General features: G+C 30.8%; 1 protein-coding gene across 1 annotated transcript in view; it reads left to right on the top strand.

The window, feature by feature from the left end:
- Positions 1-1,398: 1,398 nt before the first annotated feature.
- LOC143054688 (uncharacterized) overlaps positions 1,399-17,547 on the top strand; it is a 43,288-nt gene continuing 27,139 nt past the window's right edge. The window contains exons 1-9 of the mRNA XM_076227708.1: positions 1,399-1,450; positions 2,847-3,038; positions 4,518-4,639; positions 4,848-4,950; positions 10,309-10,449; positions 11,052-11,240; positions 12,620-12,742; positions 14,014-14,118; positions 16,186-16,261. Coding sequence (XP_076083823.1) covers positions 1,405-1,450; positions 2,847-3,038; positions 4,518-4,639; positions 4,848-4,950; positions 10,309-10,449; positions 11,052-11,240; positions 12,620-12,742; positions 14,014-14,118; positions 16,186-16,261 — 1,097 coding nt within the window. The 5' untranslated portion in view covers positions 1,399-1,404. The remainder of the gene's footprint in view (positions 1,451-2,846; positions 3,039-4,517; positions 4,640-4,847; positions 4,951-10,308; positions 10,450-11,051; positions 11,241-12,619; positions 12,743-14,013; positions 14,119-16,185; positions 16,262-17,547) is intronic.

Here is a 17,547-nt window from a genome sequence, read left to right as displayed (position 1 = left end):
TCACTGACCACTGTATTGATTTATGACATGCTATTTCCATGAGTGTTTACCTAAGATTATCTTTTATAGAATTTTTATAAATAATTAGTGATACATTGTTAATGTTCATGAAAAAGTATTTAAAGTGTTTACAAAACAATTTAGTTTTGATTTACACTAATGAGCTTGGGTGTGTATAAAGTGAGGATTATGGCTTCCGTTGGTGATCACCTAAAAACTACTCAAACGGCGTCTTTAATCTTGTTATATTTTCTTTTGAAAAGAAAGAGTGAGATAAAACAAAATGAATAGAAATCAAAATTTTTTTAAATCTCTTGTATCCGAGAATAAACAATTTTGTCAGCTATAATTAACCGACCTGAATAACGAAACTATCGATTGGAAATTACTCTCTTGGAAAAGCCATAGGATTTTTTTTATTTATTGATACAATTGAATAAGTAAAAATAATGTCATTATAATAATAAAAGACTGTGACATACAAATACATCGATCTGATACTAGAATATCGATCCCCTTGCCATATTCAACCGGATTTATTTTAGCTTTACCAAGCTAAGCAAGAGTTGTGTCCCTTAGATTGTCGTACTTCCGGTGTTCGTTTGAGTCGAACTACGTGTATCTCGAAATATTTCTCTGGTCCGGCTGACTTCGACATAACGAGAGTCGACTGTATTTCCAATTGATGGATTTAGGCTCTTTTTCAACATGAACATTTTTGTTTGTGTTTCACTGTACATGCTATAGGTTTTGGTCGAAACGCACTTAATCAAACATAGCTATAGATAATATCTGTTTGCATGAAAAGACGTTTTTTTAAATTGGAAAACCAGGTATATACCGATAGTTATAGAATAGAAAATTATGTTTGTAAATATCATTTATTAGATTGATAGTTCATTTGATATTGTATTAATCATATAGATGGTCGCGACACCGTACAATAAGTATAGACGGTTCAAAAGAGGAAGTACGTCTCAGCTTTCCCTCAACAAAAGGACGATATCACTAAAATAAGATGTAGTCGAGAAATATCATTGAGTTAAAGACAATTGATTATTTGTTTGTCGTTTTCCATGTTAATTTTGTAAGTATTGACGAAATGCATTTTTTTTCAACGTCATCGAGAAGCATGATTTGAAAAACATTTTCGCAAAAAAAAGGAATATTTAAAAGAATAGCGATAATGTGAAATATTTTGACACGTCCTAAATGTGTTTGGTTAACATTTATTTACTTATACTTAAATACAACAATTAGATGTAACAGAAAAATACATTGCAAAGATTTTTTCTGAATATTAATGTGTTAACTTTTAACATCCTTGTTTGGTCATAACTGTATGCAATGATGACTCAGATCCTTTTTTTCCGTTTGCTGTTTTCATTAATGGTTGCCGTTGACATGATCATTTTACATGCTTTAATTGTGATAATTTTTATACCTTTTGGTAAGTAAGTTTGTGTATTTTTATTTAATATATCATACCATTTAAATTCATAGTTATATGATAAGCGTTCTTCCGTGTTATGATATGTATTTTTATTTAATATATCATACCATTTAAATTCATAGTTGTATGATAAGCTTTCTTCCGTGTTATGATACATTGACAGAAAATGTAGTCACACACGTATCGGAATTTTTTGTTTTATTCTTTAAAGCGTCTGTCTCAATTTCACGACAGACAATGTCTCAAGAACACCCAATACTCTAGTCGTTGGCAGTGTTTCAATATTCACAGAAATGTTATAAAAAGTAAACTAACTAAAATACCAAACTCTTTTAGATAGATTACATAATTAAAGCATCTTATTATTGATGGATGTTCCTGACCTGTTACAGGCATTTTCTTAAGTAGAAAAGATAAGATTAGTTTGTTTTCTTTAAAATCATTACATGGTTTTACTAATGAAATTGATTTTATACAAAATGTTCAACTACTCAGCTCAGCATTTACAACCGACGGGTTTGACAGCGTTCAGAAATTTTGTAACACTTGATTGCGAATAATAGATTAGGATGTTGGTCAGATGAAATGACATACTAAATACTTCATGTTTAACTTTCAGATTTTAATAATAAAGTTTAATTTGGTTTCAAAAAATCAAATTTAAAAGATAGGGTTAGATGACATCATATTTAGCAAAAATTATAATGACCAACTCTTGTTTTACATATAATCTATATCTGAATTGTGTACTTGAAGTATGCTCGTTTTGTATCTGTTACATATTGTCGCATTATGTGAACTTTCGACTTCCTGGATTAATCTAACCAATACGTATAATTAAAAACACTATTAGTTTCCGATTAATGTTATTTTTCGATGACAGTTTCTGACAGCAAGCCAATTTTACATGTGATCATTGTAATACCTACAAATTTCCCCATTCGTTTTTCTTATATAGTTTCAATATATTATAGGGTCATACATACTATTACTTCTAATCATTAATTATAGATATTATATGTATTTTAGTCATGCAACTTTGATGATTTTCATATTTTTATTATAATAAGATTCCGATTGTGCTTTATATTTTCTGATTCTGATAAGATCTGCATAACGTATATACATTTTTTTTTTCATATGACAGGTTATTCATTATTACTGCAATTATGTTCATACCAAATAATCTTAACACCTCAGTGAAATACTTGGGACTTGCTGACTGATCTACAATTTGCCATTTATTTTGATTGTTATGTTTTTAAACTGTTGGAGAGGTTTTTCTATGAAGAGTTGATCATTATACTAATGACGGTATATTGCGATCACGCATTGAGAACGAAGATACATATATGTTTTGTTGTTGTTTCCAATTTCTTTTATTTATCTTTAGTAAAATCATCCCAAGAATTATTCCGTAATCATTCGGAAGGCATAACATGGGATCGTGCTCAAGATGCATGCAATCCTCATGGTCTAGAAAACCGAGAAGAATTCCTCAGGAAAAGTGGCATTCCCGATGAACACGAATTTTGGATAGGAAAGGTTTTTTACAGAGTTAAAACACGATGGATTGAAATAATTGGTAACTACAATTTACCTTAGATAACCATTTACACCACTGGGTCGATGCCAGTGCTGGTGGACGTTTCGTCCCCGAGGGTATCACCATCCCAGTAGTCAACACTTAAGCGATTTTAAAGTGTTGACATGAATATCAATAATGTGGTCATTTTCATAAATTTCCTGTTTTCAAAAAACTAAATATTTTCTAACCCCAGGCATAGATTACCTTAGCCGTGTTTGGCAAAACTTTTTGGAATTTTGGATCCTCAATGCTCTTCAACTTTGTACTTGATTGGCTAAATAAATATGTTGTTATGAGCGTCACTGATGAGTCTATGTAGACGAAACGCGCGTCTGGCGTACAAAATTACAATCCTGGTACCTTTGATACTATTTACACCACTGGGTCGACGCAACTGCTGGTGGAAGTTTCGTCCTTGATGGTATCACAAGCCCAGTAGTCAACACTTAAGCAATTAAGTGTTGACATGAATATCAATAATCTGGTCATTTTTATAAATTTCCTGTTTTCAAAACATTGAATTTTTCAAAACACTAAGGATTTTTCTGCGCCATCTACCGGTTTCTATAGGTAACCGATAATTTCCAGTTCTTAAACTACATAACGTTATTTTATCTTTATATGGTAATTAGTATAAATTCAAATTCAAAGGTTTCTTTAAACAGTTTATAATATAAAGCTTTTATTTCTGATTTCCAAATCTGCTGAAATTGACCAAAAACTGGTCTGTTTAATGCTCAACTTTAACTTTTTTGAATTAAAAAAATAGTTACCTAATTAAACCAAATATTTGAAAGCTATCTTTTATACAAATCAACAATTCAAAAGTATATCCACTACCTTCGTTGAGTTAAAAAAAAACCATCTATATGTATATCTAAATACCTGAACCGATATGAAAACGTTTCATCTAAATCTTTTATTTTTTTTTTATAAAATATATTTTTCAACTTCAGTTTTGGTGGTAAGAGCTATGTTCGTCATATTCAATGGTCATTTATATAGGAAAGTTTGCACATAAGCGCAGGTAATTAAACACCTTAGCGTATTTTTTTATCAAAATAAACTGTCAATGAATTAATGCTACAAATAAATATAACGTTACAACATGTGAGCCCGAGAAAAGGGGTTGTAGATTTTTCTTCATCATGAACTCTCAAACCCTAACCTATGAGAGTTAAGTTTTTGCCTAATTGGGTTACAACGTTAGTTTTTGGTAATTTAAAAAATGATCAACAGATTAATCAATTAAAAGTATACAATTAAACATGTTAGTATTGATGCACAGACTACAGAGCTGATGATAGTCTTGAGGACAAGCTTTTTGATTTAAAAAAAGTCTAATTCCACATACGGTCACTTTTGCAGGAATGAATTATGACATTATAATACATGTAGCGTTGATGACCATACCAGAAATGAATAGATTTTTTTTTTCACATAGACATCAAATAATTCTACATACTTTTTTCAAAGGATGTTTTGAAATTGCGGAAGTTCATAACCGGTTATTGTCCGCAGTGCAATCGATTGGATATTGTCTAGAAAAGTGTTATTCTGAAAACGTCGGAGGTTATTTTGGTTACAGACAGCTGGATGTAAGTATGATACATTCTTTTGAGGACTTGTATTATTTCGTAATTAATAAAGTGTATGTATGTTATATTCAAGCCATTTTTTACTAGACATATGTTTTATTAAAAAATTCCAACCATTTTCATTCTCCATCTTTCAAAGATCAAAAATAAGCTTATTTACAAAAGTCTTCAATCAAACTAAATGCATGTTTTCCTCATTTATTTTCAGACCCAAATAAACAATTGTGCTTGCCTTTCGAATGGAGTCGACGGAACACAAAAACAAGATATAAAATATTGTCTCAACTCAACACATTTCTTTGTATATAGAGGTGAGTTGCTCTGAATGGGCTTTCATTTGTTATGGATTTCACGGACACAAACAAAATATACCTATTCTACTCCACTCTTGCATATTAATGGCAACAGATAATTTACAATCAAAGCACATGCGTTTATATAATCGGATACCAGTTTAAATTTTTCTTAACTCGATTTAAAGTTAAAAATTGCCATTGTTTTGTTTGAGGCGTTTTTCTAACATTGATATGTGAATAGTGCAAAAATAAACTCACATGCTTTATCCCCCAGATTTACTATAGCTATAGACAAACAAATCAATGATATAGTAGAAATCTGTCTGATACAGAAATTACGTAATTGAAGGTTATTATAGGGGGAAAATGGCTGTGAATTAGGGTCATATATATTTTGTTTCTTTAATATCTCACTTTTTCGTAAATTTCAATGAATTTTTTATAACGTTTTTAAAACTTGACAAAGTTATAAAGGATGTATTCTTCTTATGTTTCCGTCTTGTTGAAATTTCGTTCTGGTATTATTGTTAAATCATGTGATTCAAGTGGCAAATATTAATGAATTTTTAAAAAATTATAATCAAACATAACTCTGTGGAAAAATTGTATATTTACAATGAATTTTTTTTAGTAATCCAGTTTTAAAATTTTATGACAAATCAATGCAAGTCACTCTTTTTAGCCAAAATTTTGAGAAAATGGGTGAGGGGTACCAACAATTATTTTACAAGAGTCGTGTAAATTTCCATATCAATTTTGTCTTTTCAAATTTCTTAGATATGTATTTTTTCAATCATTAAAAACAAAAAAGTTGAAATAATATGCATTTTGTTCTTAAAACTGAGAAAAATCACAAATTTACAAAATTGACAACATGGTAAATTTGACACAAAAAAGCATCAACATTTTATAAAACTGTCTTATAATAACACCTTCCGACAGCTGTATAGTTTTTTTAAGTGAAATTTATTTAGATTCTATATATAAAAAAGAAGATGTGGTATGATTGCCAATGAGACAACTGTCCACTTCCTTTTATGAAAAAAAGTTTAATTGTTGAACTGTGATTTTTTTCACGATAATAGTGCAAAATAGGTAAAAATTGATAAAAACTTGAAAAAATCATCAAAATTGGGTATTTTCAAAAGAACCTTACCAACAAAAGAAGTGCGACACCATATGAATTTTTCTTATCTTATTAATTTTTTTTTGTCTTATAAACCTAATAATCTGGTTAAGAAAAAAAGTTTTATTCTAGAAATGTTTGGCTCTTCAGAGGTGTACATCCTTAAGTTGTTCTGATATATAATTCAAACCTTTCAACGTAATGCAATCAAAAATGTATTTCTGCTTTGATGGAATAAATATATCTGACATCAGTTGTATAGTATACATATTGTAAATTGATTTGTAGTGCACGTTTTCTATGTCAAAAGTAAATAAGACAGATTATTTAATTAGACATAGTAAATAGTGTCCATTGTGATAAATCATCACTTCTTATATCTGTGCGCATGACGATTTTGACCTGTGGATAACTATTGTCATTGAATCCGCTGTACCATTGTTTATTGAAACATATACCTTAAGAGAGGGCTTTTTTTGGTGAATTATACAGTGCATTGGCAAACACACTGCATCACTTAAGTTTATACATCATTTATAATGACTTGAGACACACGAAAATGCTATTTGACTGCTGCCAATTTTAAATTCGAAAATTGAAATACAATGAATATATTAGGTTTGTCAGATGCAAGAGTAGTTCTAGTCTCTTCCAAATCTTAAACCAATTTACCGTACTAAATTAACAAATATTGAGTATCACCATTAAATCAAACAACATGTCAACTATTGTCAACATAACACATCTGTTTTAACACGCTTGGCGCTGAAATATCGAGTAAATTCGAATACAACCATGGTGATTCTATAATGACTTAAGGGATTGAGCCTTGTAACCTCAATATTTTATGCTCTTATGCTTTTTATTATATTCACGTCAAATAACGGGAATGAACAAATTCAATATCTGTCTTGTTGTTACTCACTTATTGATAGTATTGTTTTGTTAATAGTTATCAAAGGTAACAGGATTATAATTAAGTACGTCAGACTCGCGTTTCGTCTACATAAGACTCATCAGTGACGCTCTTATCAAAATATTTATAAAGCCAGACATGTACAAAGTTGAAGAGCATTGAGGATCAAAAGTTCCCAAAAAGTTGTGCAAAATACGAAAAATATGACAAATTTTGGGGATTGAAAAAAAATTACAAACACTTATAGACGTATATTATTTCAATTTTTTATACAAGTTCTCATTTGAAATGACATGACTGTTTAAATGAACTTGTAGTTTTTTTTTTAAAAAGAAATCAAAAATGACATTGTAAATTGTGTAGCCTGGATATAACAAAAACCGTTTAAAGAGTTTAACACAAAAATAACGTTTCAATTCCTTGAGAAAAAAAATATGATAAGTAACTTCAAGACACATCAAAAGCACTTCAATCAGAAAAGTTTCGCTTGTAAATGGAAAGAACTTCATCAATATATCTGAATGCGAAACCAAATTATTTGGCTTCTATAATGTTCTTTTTTTTACAAGTATCTGAAGGAACTCTGACTCATATAAAATTAAAAAGTCTTTTGATAAAAGAGACATACAGATCAATTGAAATGAATGTTGTAACACTATGTCACTATCTAAGTACAGTTGGGTGCAGACCAAGGCTTACAAAAGGTAAACGCATGTTAATGCCGGGTTCACAAATTTCGTTAGTTTACCTCAAATTCGCGTTTATTTTAATTACGTTAACGCGGTCAAAACTAAAATTAATAATGTCTGCCTGAGAAAACGTTAACTCTGGGTAAATTCATTTAGAAGTAAACGGGTGTTTAGTTCAGATTTAAATTATTTTTACGTGCACTTCAAAATAAATGGGCGTTTAATACAAATTTCACAAGACTCAATAAATTGTCACGTGAAAGTAAACGCGCGTTTGCTGATAGGGTTTTGTTAATATATCCCCCAGAACTAGAAATTAAAGAAACAACAGACACGGCTTCCCCCTCCTCATTTTTAGACTCATTCCTTTAATTTGACATCTCAATACCAGAATCTATGACAAACCTGACGATTTTAATTTTGAAAGTATCTATTTCCCCAACCATAGAAGCAATATACAAACTTCAAATGCCTATTGGATATACGTTTCACAACTTATTATCTAATCAAGATCTTGCAGCTCATACTCCGTTATGTAAAACGTCACCAGTGTCTAAGCAGAGAGTTGATGAACCAGGGTATGTCAAAGAACGTCTCGTCCTGTTTCTGAAAACGTTTATCGGAAGGTACCAAGACTTTGTTGATACATATTCCATATCAACTTCACAAATAACACATGATGGTCTTGGTGTATAGATTCTGCGTACTGATGTTGTTTATCATCTTAATAACGTGTTATATAGTCCTTTTATTTGTCTTCATTCATATTTCTTTTACTGTTTGGTCTGTTTTTGGTGATATCATTTGGCGTGGTTCGGTACTTTTGCATCCAGTCAATGTGTTTGTATTATCTCTCATTTTTGCTACTGTGCTTTGTCCGTGTGACTTTTTGGGTTTCTTTGATACATATGACGTTGTGCTGTACTTATAAACACCCCGCCATGATGTTATTGTTCTATTGTAGTTTTTGCATACTTTGAACGACAATATTATTTTATATCCCTACCTGTGTTACGTTTACAGTCTGACGTCACGTCAAACACGCGATTCTACACCAGATTTGATGTTATTCTAGACATTTTATCGCAGGACTAAAAATAATTCAATCTTTTATGGGTTAATACCAAATTGAGAAAGCAATGAAGGTGGTTGTTAGATTTGATATAGGTTTTTTGTGCGCTTCTTTCGTAAATATTTGTTTGTTTTTGTTCTGATTGAGATTGTGACACGGTGATGACTGCTACCCCTATTTTGACAATTTTACATTTTATGTCTGTTTTTTCACGTATCGTTGTCAATATGACGGAATGTGATGCCACTGCCATACTTGTGTGAGGTTAAGCGTTATCAAAGCAGATTCAATCCCCCATTTTCAACATAAAAATGACTGTACTAAGTCAGGAATAAGGCAGTTGTTGTCCATTCGTCTGGTGTGTTTAATCTTTTGATTTTGCAATTTGATTAGGGATTTGAATTAAATTATAAGATAATTTTTTGTATATTTGTACATTTTTTAATAACTCCTTATTTTTAAATATTTTACGTGTATGCGTTTAAAACTTTTGACGATTCAAAAACACTTTGATAAAAAAAAAATAGTTCCAATAACAAGATAACTATAAAAAGCGGGTTTTCTATATTTTTCTTTTCAAAAGTTGTATATACAAATATCAATGAATATCGATTCACTGATAAATTTTTTAATCGGTCGTATCAACTAATAAGTTTTGTTTTTGTCAGATCTTCTTCAACTTATCCTCTCACGAATGTAAACTGAGAGTCTTGTATATAGGTTTTACAGTTCAAGATTGAATATCCATTTTGTACTTATATACTATGGATCCTCTGGCATTTGTTAGTCTTGTATTATTTTAATTTTGTTTTTTTGTGTACAATTTGGAAATTAGTATGGCGTTCATTATCACTGAACTAGTATATATTTGTTTAGGGGCCAGCTGAAGGACTCCTCCGGATGCGGAAATTTCTCGCTACATTAAAGACCTGTTGGTCATCTTCTTCTGTTGTTGTTTTTTTCTATGGTCGGGTTGTTGTCTCTTTGGCACATTCCCCATTTCCATTCTCAATTTTATGATTAATTTTCAATTGATTAAAGAAGTGTGATATCTCTAACTGTAATCGTCAATATGTCAATAAAAAATTGACATATGGTCATTTTGATGTACAAAATTTACCTTATCATGCGATATGCTACATGTAGGTCAGTGTTTCTGGAAAACAATTAAAATCTGCGTAAACGCGCGTTAATAAAACAGTAAACGTGCGTTAACTTCTTTAAAAGCGCGCCTTTTGTAAAGTTATTAACGTTTTCTCTTTACAAAATTTGAAGACGCGCCATTTTTGCGTTAACGCGAAAGTAAACGCAGTCTACTAAAATTGGAGTTAACGCAGAGTTAACATACCGTTTACATGAAGTACACTCGAGTAACCTCCGCGTTAACGTTTACCGTCCTTCTATAGTTACATGTAAAAGCTGGTCTGCATCCAACTTTACTATTAATATGCTAATTTCTTTTAGCATGGTATTATCATTTCAATTTTTCTATACTCGAAGTTTGTAAATCAAACACCAGGGTTTATATTTAAACAAAAAAAATAAGTTATATTGTTTTGTTTACTTTAAGATTACAATGGTTTAGTCCGTCAATCATCTGACCCTGGAAACTGCACAACAATTTGTTGTGGTACTTGTAATGGGATAAACAGTAATCACTTGGAAGGAAGACGTTGTAGTTCAGTGGATACTACTATAGTTGGTAGATGTGGTAATACATGTAATACTTATATTATCTATATAACCAAACTGAATGTAAACATTGTCCTGTTCAGTATGATATATTAGTGCAGAACGTATACATACGTGTTACTGATATGATCTAGTTATTTATTATTCCGTAGCGGGTTAGCAGGAGGTTTAGATCATACAATCTTAACCAAACCACCTTCTTTTTGTCTCTTCCAGGATTATTGTTGTCTGTTTCTGTAAATCATATTTGATATGTTTGTTGTGTTCCACACTAGTCAGGCCGGTAGTTTTCTGGTTCCGTTTAATTTACAATAATTGTAATTTGGGGACTTAAACGCATGTTACAGCTAACTTTGCTTTATTGTATTTGTTCTTTCGACGCAGTTCGATTACTTATAGTTCTATAGCTTCTATGTAATTTTCTGCTGGAACGTTGTCTCATTGGCAATCATGCAACATAGTACTTATATAATATTGCACGAGTCAATACGCTTACATTGATGATAGTTAAGGTATTATTTTGGATAATACTAGCAGTACAGACATAGTTATAAGCATATTGTATACTTAGAGCACTAAAGTAAGCGGTTTGAAGAATGAACGTACTATTTGTTTTACTAGGAACTCAACAAAACTCAGGATTTAAATGGGACTTAGATTATTATGGAAGCTTGAATTATTGCATGCACAGAAACAGATTACTATCATCCTCCGACTATTGTCAAATAAAAGATACCGAGGATCCTTATCAAGGACAAATTTCCTGGACAAATGTGTTCCGTGAGGAGGTTGAAATTATAAGAACACAAGGTAAATATGTACATTTCATTCTATTTGGACTGTCTGGTATCTCTCGACAAACTGTTTTAATACTCCTATATGCGCACAATGTGATGAAACAACACACATCATTCTCTCTTTTAGTTCGGTTCAGCTGTGCAACCACACTTTCAAAAACACTCAACGTAATTACCTATATCTTAAATAGATTTGTCGATGTATTTTGGTATTCTGACATATTCTATACTAGTACACAGCTACTTTTGCATAGGTACTATTTCTGTACCAAAAATATATAGTACTGGAAATTTACTTTTAATATTCAGTACTATGTTGTTACTTTAAAATTAATGAATATTTAGGTACTTGTATTTTACAATACTTGATTTTTACTTGAAATTTAAGTACTACAGATTTGTTGTTACACCGTTACATTTTCAGCATTTTGAAGGTTTGTCATTTTCAAATCTCATAAAGTTATGATGTTTAAATATGGAATCATTGTTGGTATTATTTTTGTAACAATATTCATGATATTTGAAGTACAAAACAAGTCCTGGAAAATGCAACTACCTAAATATAACAATAATTTTAAAGTATAGAAATAGTACTAAATATCAAAGATAAATTTCCAGTACTACAGATTTTAAGTACAAAAAAAGTACCCATGCAAAATTAGCTGTGTATATGATTGTAAATTCCTTTTTTTTTTTAATGTTTAATAACTAGAATGAATATGAGATTAAAGAAATAATGGCAAATGATACCAAAGGGACATTCCTACTCAACAGTCGAAAATAAATGGTCACTGCCATGGCAAATAAAGCAAAAGAACAATAGTACACAAATATAACATAACAAAAAAAATAATGAGCAACAAAAAATCGATCAAAGGAAATTAAGGTAATGATATTATAAAATCATTTGAACATGTTGAAAAAAAGGAAAGCCTTAGAGTAAATTATAAGGTGTTGAGTAACTTTATTATCACGGAGTCCGCCTTTTTATTATCTTTATGTCGCTAAACAAAGGGCAAAACAAATCTTGCATTGAAAAGTGAAAAGTTAAATTCATTTAAGACAACAAAGAAGTTCTTGATATATATATCTATATTATATATGTACTGACAAAGGTTGTCGAATTTAATATGGAGGTTAGATTCAAGCTTGTCATGTTATTACGTCCGACTAAACGAAATCCGATAATTGTGCTTGTCTTTAATAGTCTTTCTGTCCGGAAAAAGATATTTTGATAATTCAGTCAAGATTTGCGGAATATACTAATTAATATACTCGTACAAAAATAACTAATATTTAGGAAATTTCAACTAGTGGATATGAAACTGATTAAAGAGCGGATTAATTTTAAGGCGAGTACAGTTAATAAATCATAAAAATAACATATTTTAGACTTCAGTGAAGATCCAGACCGATGTGTTTCTGGAGTATTTACCATCGTCCAAGGACAAAGAACAATACACACGACAGAACAAAATTGTAACGAAACAAAATACTGGTATATATGCAAAACAAGTTAGTACCTATTATTAACCAAATATTTTTTTAGGGGGTTGTGAAATGGTGGTTTAAAGGATATACAAATAATGCTGGTATAAAGGTTCTTTTTTTAATAAAAATGACAACGAACTGGAACAAAAAGAGTCCTTGGTAAAATTTATTTGGGGTCAATTTTTAAAATATATCCTAATGGTTTTTTTTCAAATAACTTGTAAATGCATGTAGCACAATTAAGCCTTCATACAATGCAAATGTAGTAATCTTCTTATGCGTATTTTAGTTAACGTGTATAGAAAGCTGATAATTTAAATAGAGAATAGATCCACAACAAATATAGTAGATATGAGAATATGTTTCATCTTAGAATATACAAAATGACCGTGTATTTCAACTTGTTTTCCAAATGTATTCCTGTATTAAAATTTTCGGAAGATTTATTTGTAATTTCCTTGTACTATCATATACATTGTATGATTGATAATGTGTTTGTGTAACTAAAAATTAAGAGTTGCGTTTGTAACAAAAATACAATTTATATGAATCTTTATACTTTTTTCCCATGTTATCGAGTTATGGTATATTGGGAAGTACGTGAATTCCTGACAGTTGCATTTAATGGAAAAATAATAGAATTTTGAAATGCCTCTTGATTTCGTCCTGTCAAACCCATTACCGCATTTTTATGAAATCTACATGTTTTGTAACTATTTGGTTTTTTGTTTGTTTCGGATGGAAGATTCTTTACAGAGTAAATGAGAAAATTACAAAACAATACTCAGCTCCAAGGAAAATTTAAAAACACATAGAATGATCCTAGTGTTTTATTCCGTTTTAAGAAAACATGGATGTATATGTTAAATTCAACAAACGCTAATTAACTCTTTTATGACATGTTGACAAATACGTTGGTATTTCTAACTCTATTCTTCTTTTTTTCAAAATGCTTTGTATCATGCAGCATAATGCATCCTTAATTAAACTACTAAAGATTGCCTAAAATATCAGTGAAACGCTTTATCTAATATCTGTGTATGCGTATCTGTTGATTGATTGTTTTAATTGATAGTTCCTTTGATGAAGCATGCATACAGTACGACACTTAAAGCTACCAAACAAAAATAAAGCAGGCAAAAACATGTCGGTTCTTATACTTTGATAGCCAATTATCACGTTAAAGTATCTGTTACTACACGTGTTATCTATAAAATTTGGTGTAATTATGTAATTTTTCATAGTTTATAGTTCACTACTACTATTACACTCGTTTCACTGCTTTCTTAATTTAGACCGTACTGTGTACAATATGTATACAACTGAATCATCCCTTGTCAATACAAAACCAGGATTAGAAAAGATCAATAGAGATCAAGACACTATAACAACATCAACAGGTGAGTGTAATAATATTTAAAAGAGAGACACATCTCCCAGCGGGGAATTCAAGCTAGCAAGTTCGAAAGATCAATTTTGTATATTTTTACAAGCACGTGTTGCAGATTCTGAATATTTACCACTTCATTTCTCCAGATTACACCTGCGTTAGTTTCTTACTACAATATAATTCGAATGGCAGAGTTATAACTGGTGACCTAAACTTTTCCATAATACTTCTCTGCAACCACGTAACCTATCAATTAGAAACACAACTTTAAAACAAAACTGATGGATTTAGTGAAAGTTTATGCAAATGTTCCACCAATTTTTAAAGACCAAATTGTTATGAAACAAACAAAAAATGTTGTCACCGCATAAAAATTCCTAAATAGCTTCGTTTTTTTTTTTTTTTTTTTGAATCACATTTAGAAAAACTGTTTGATAAATGAATTAGGTTGAACAACATATACCCTTTGGGATTTCAGCAAAAGATGAAGAACTTTGTCTTCATTTATTGTAATTGATACCTAAACTACACTACCATAGTATCCCTTAATAAAACGTTATATCATTGGATCTTAAATTATATTCAAATTTGACGTGCTTCTTTCGCTTTGTGAACAAACCAATACTCTTAATCTAATAAAATTTGTTTGCACATGCGTATATTGACTTCTTCAGAATAATGAATTTTATCAAATTATCATGCACTTAATATATTTCTTTAACTTTAAAACACTTTCAAATAAAATTGAGAAAAGAAATGGGGAATGTGTTAAAGCGACAACAACCCGACCATAGAGCAGACAACAGCCGAAGGCCAACAATGGGTCTTAAATGTAGCGAGAAACTCCCGCACCCGTAGGTGTCCTTCAGCTGGCCCCTCAAAAATATGTATCCTAGTACAGTGATAATGGACCTCATACTAAACTCCGAATGATACACAAGAAACTACAAATAAATATTTTAACTCTTAAATGATGCACCACAAGATGTTACTAATTCATTTATTATGACTGTAATGTGTTGCATTCCGAAATGGACATATTTGAACTAGATGCGACAACCATTCATGCTGGCTGTTCAAACTCCTCCCTTTGGAGAATCACAGTGCCAGCCTTTTGCTTTTTTACCAACATAAAGGGAGGTTCATGAAAGAGCCTAAACAAACGTTTTTACACTTATACTTATCGGACATAGAAATAAACCTTAATTGTCCCATTCAGAATCGAAATAATTGATGCTAGCTATACACCAGTTTCGGACTTCTCTTGAATTGAATTTTAAATGTACGTATTGTTATGCGTTTACTTTTCTACATTGGCTAGAGGTATAGGAGAAGGGTTGAGATCTCATAAACATGTTTAACCCCGCCGCATTTTTGCGCCTGTCCCAAGTCAGGAGCCTCTGGTCTTTGTTAGTCTTGTATTATTTTAATTTTAGTTTCTTATGTACAATTTGGAAATTAGTTTAGCGTTCATTATCACTGAACTAGTATATATTTGTTTAGGGGCCTGCTGAAGGACGCCTCCGGGTGCGGGAATTTCTCGTTACATTGAAGGCCTGTTGGTGACCTTCTGCTGTTGTTTTTTCTATGGTCGGGTTGTTGTCTCTTTGACACATTCCCCATTTTCATTCTCAATTTTACTTATTGCAGTTTTAACATGGGTAGGAATTATATTCGTGTTATTTTAGCCCTCACTTTCGCTAGGGCAAAAATAATCACGAATATAATGCCTATCCATGTTAAAACTACAATAAAGTATAGCTTGCATCAATTAAACCTTAATTAACAACCAACACCGGGTTTCAAGAGTAAATGCCATTTATATATAAGAATGATTAATCTTGCAGAAATATTTAAAACATTCGATAGTATGCATGATATTTGCAGTCATTTGCACATATGTTGCTTGTGATATACATTGTTTAATCAAATGTCTGTTCATTATGTTAAACGAACTCCCCTTTTATTTTTATATTTGAGTGAATTCATGTCAACTACTAAAATGTTTTCATCTGACTAGTATGTTAGTATGTACAATGGTGTTAATTGTGTATTGAACTATATGCTACACTTGTAGTTGCAGTGATAGGCGGAGTTCTTGGTGCGTGTTTCATACTTACTGTATCAACAGTTATGATTGTATGTAAAATAAGGTTAGTGAGTGACATTTTTGTAAAAATAGTATAAACATTTTGATGTTAAATGATAGTAAATCAGTTGTGGAAAGTGCTTTTTATAACATAAAAGTCTTGTAAATCGTATCACGTTAATTCATGTTTTTTTTTCAATTTTATTTGAAATAAAATGTTTTATCCTGATATTTAAAAGTGGCATTGACTGACGAATTCATGTTTCCCGCTTTGACTCAAATTCTCATATTTATTTAATAACATACGTAAACGTATATTCCAACTATAAAATAGTCTAAACCTAACAATTTACAAGTGATAGACTCGACAATATGTATCATCATTTCTGTGTGTTTTTATCTAGACGACAATACATAATCTATCGAGTTGACCCCGAAAACTGCAGACGGTCATGTGCGAATATCAACATATATAAATATATAATGATTTCGTGCACTTCGATTTTTCTAGGACTGTTCGATTTCAAATAACAGGTTAAAAATATGTGTAAATAATTTTTCAACTAGTAAAAAGAAGAGTTTGCAATTTTAGATACACGGTCATCTTCGTATTGGAATCTATGAAAAACGAGACAATTTAAAGTTTGATATTATGAATTTACCATTACCTTAAAGTCATAAGAAACGAGTCACCGGTGAAAAAATAATGTTCTTCCAATTCTTGAACCAATGCATACAAACATCATAAACTTAGTCTTCTGTGCACGAATTTATCATTTTTTTGTGTAAATTTGCATAATCGTCAATTTTGTTTTCAATCCGTCTGTGTTATTGTGAAAATATGGCAGATTATTAAAGTTCGTGTTTTGAAGCCGAAGTTTAACGAGTGTCACCTGTTTGTCAACAATCGACAAAAATTCAACAAAAAAACATTGAAATTGAGCACGTGTTTAACATGTAAATTCAGATACTAGTTTATTGTAAGGACTTCCGGATTTTTACGATTTACGAGATGGGTCACACTGAGGTCACTTTACATACGGAAAATATGTCGGGGGAATTGCTTCCTGGAAGGAAGCAATTAAAATAAAGTAAACTTCTTCTAAATATGAATAAATCAAAGAATTTTCTTCAGAAAAGAGCATATGTACATAAGTTTTATAATGAAAACTATTCATTGAGTTATAAAAAAAAACATATGCATTATTTCTTTTAATTTGAGATTTCTTATGACTTTAATCATGTTAGTAGAAATATACTAAATTCACATACATATGGGATATATATTCCCAAAGCGAAATGGGTCTTCAACTCAGAGAGAAAAATCCGGAACCCGGAAGCGTGTTTCAG

The sequence above is a fragment of the Mytilus galloprovincialis genome, chromosome 12, assembly GCF_965363235.1.
Source record: "Mytilus galloprovincialis chromosome 12, xbMytGall1.hap1.1, whole genome shotgun sequence".
NCBI lineage: Eukaryota > Metazoa > Mollusca > Bivalvia > Mytilida > Mytilidae > Mytilus > Mytilus galloprovincialis.
The sequence above is the reverse complement of the archived record's forward strand: the minus strand, read 5'-3'. Positions and strand labels throughout refer to the sequence as shown.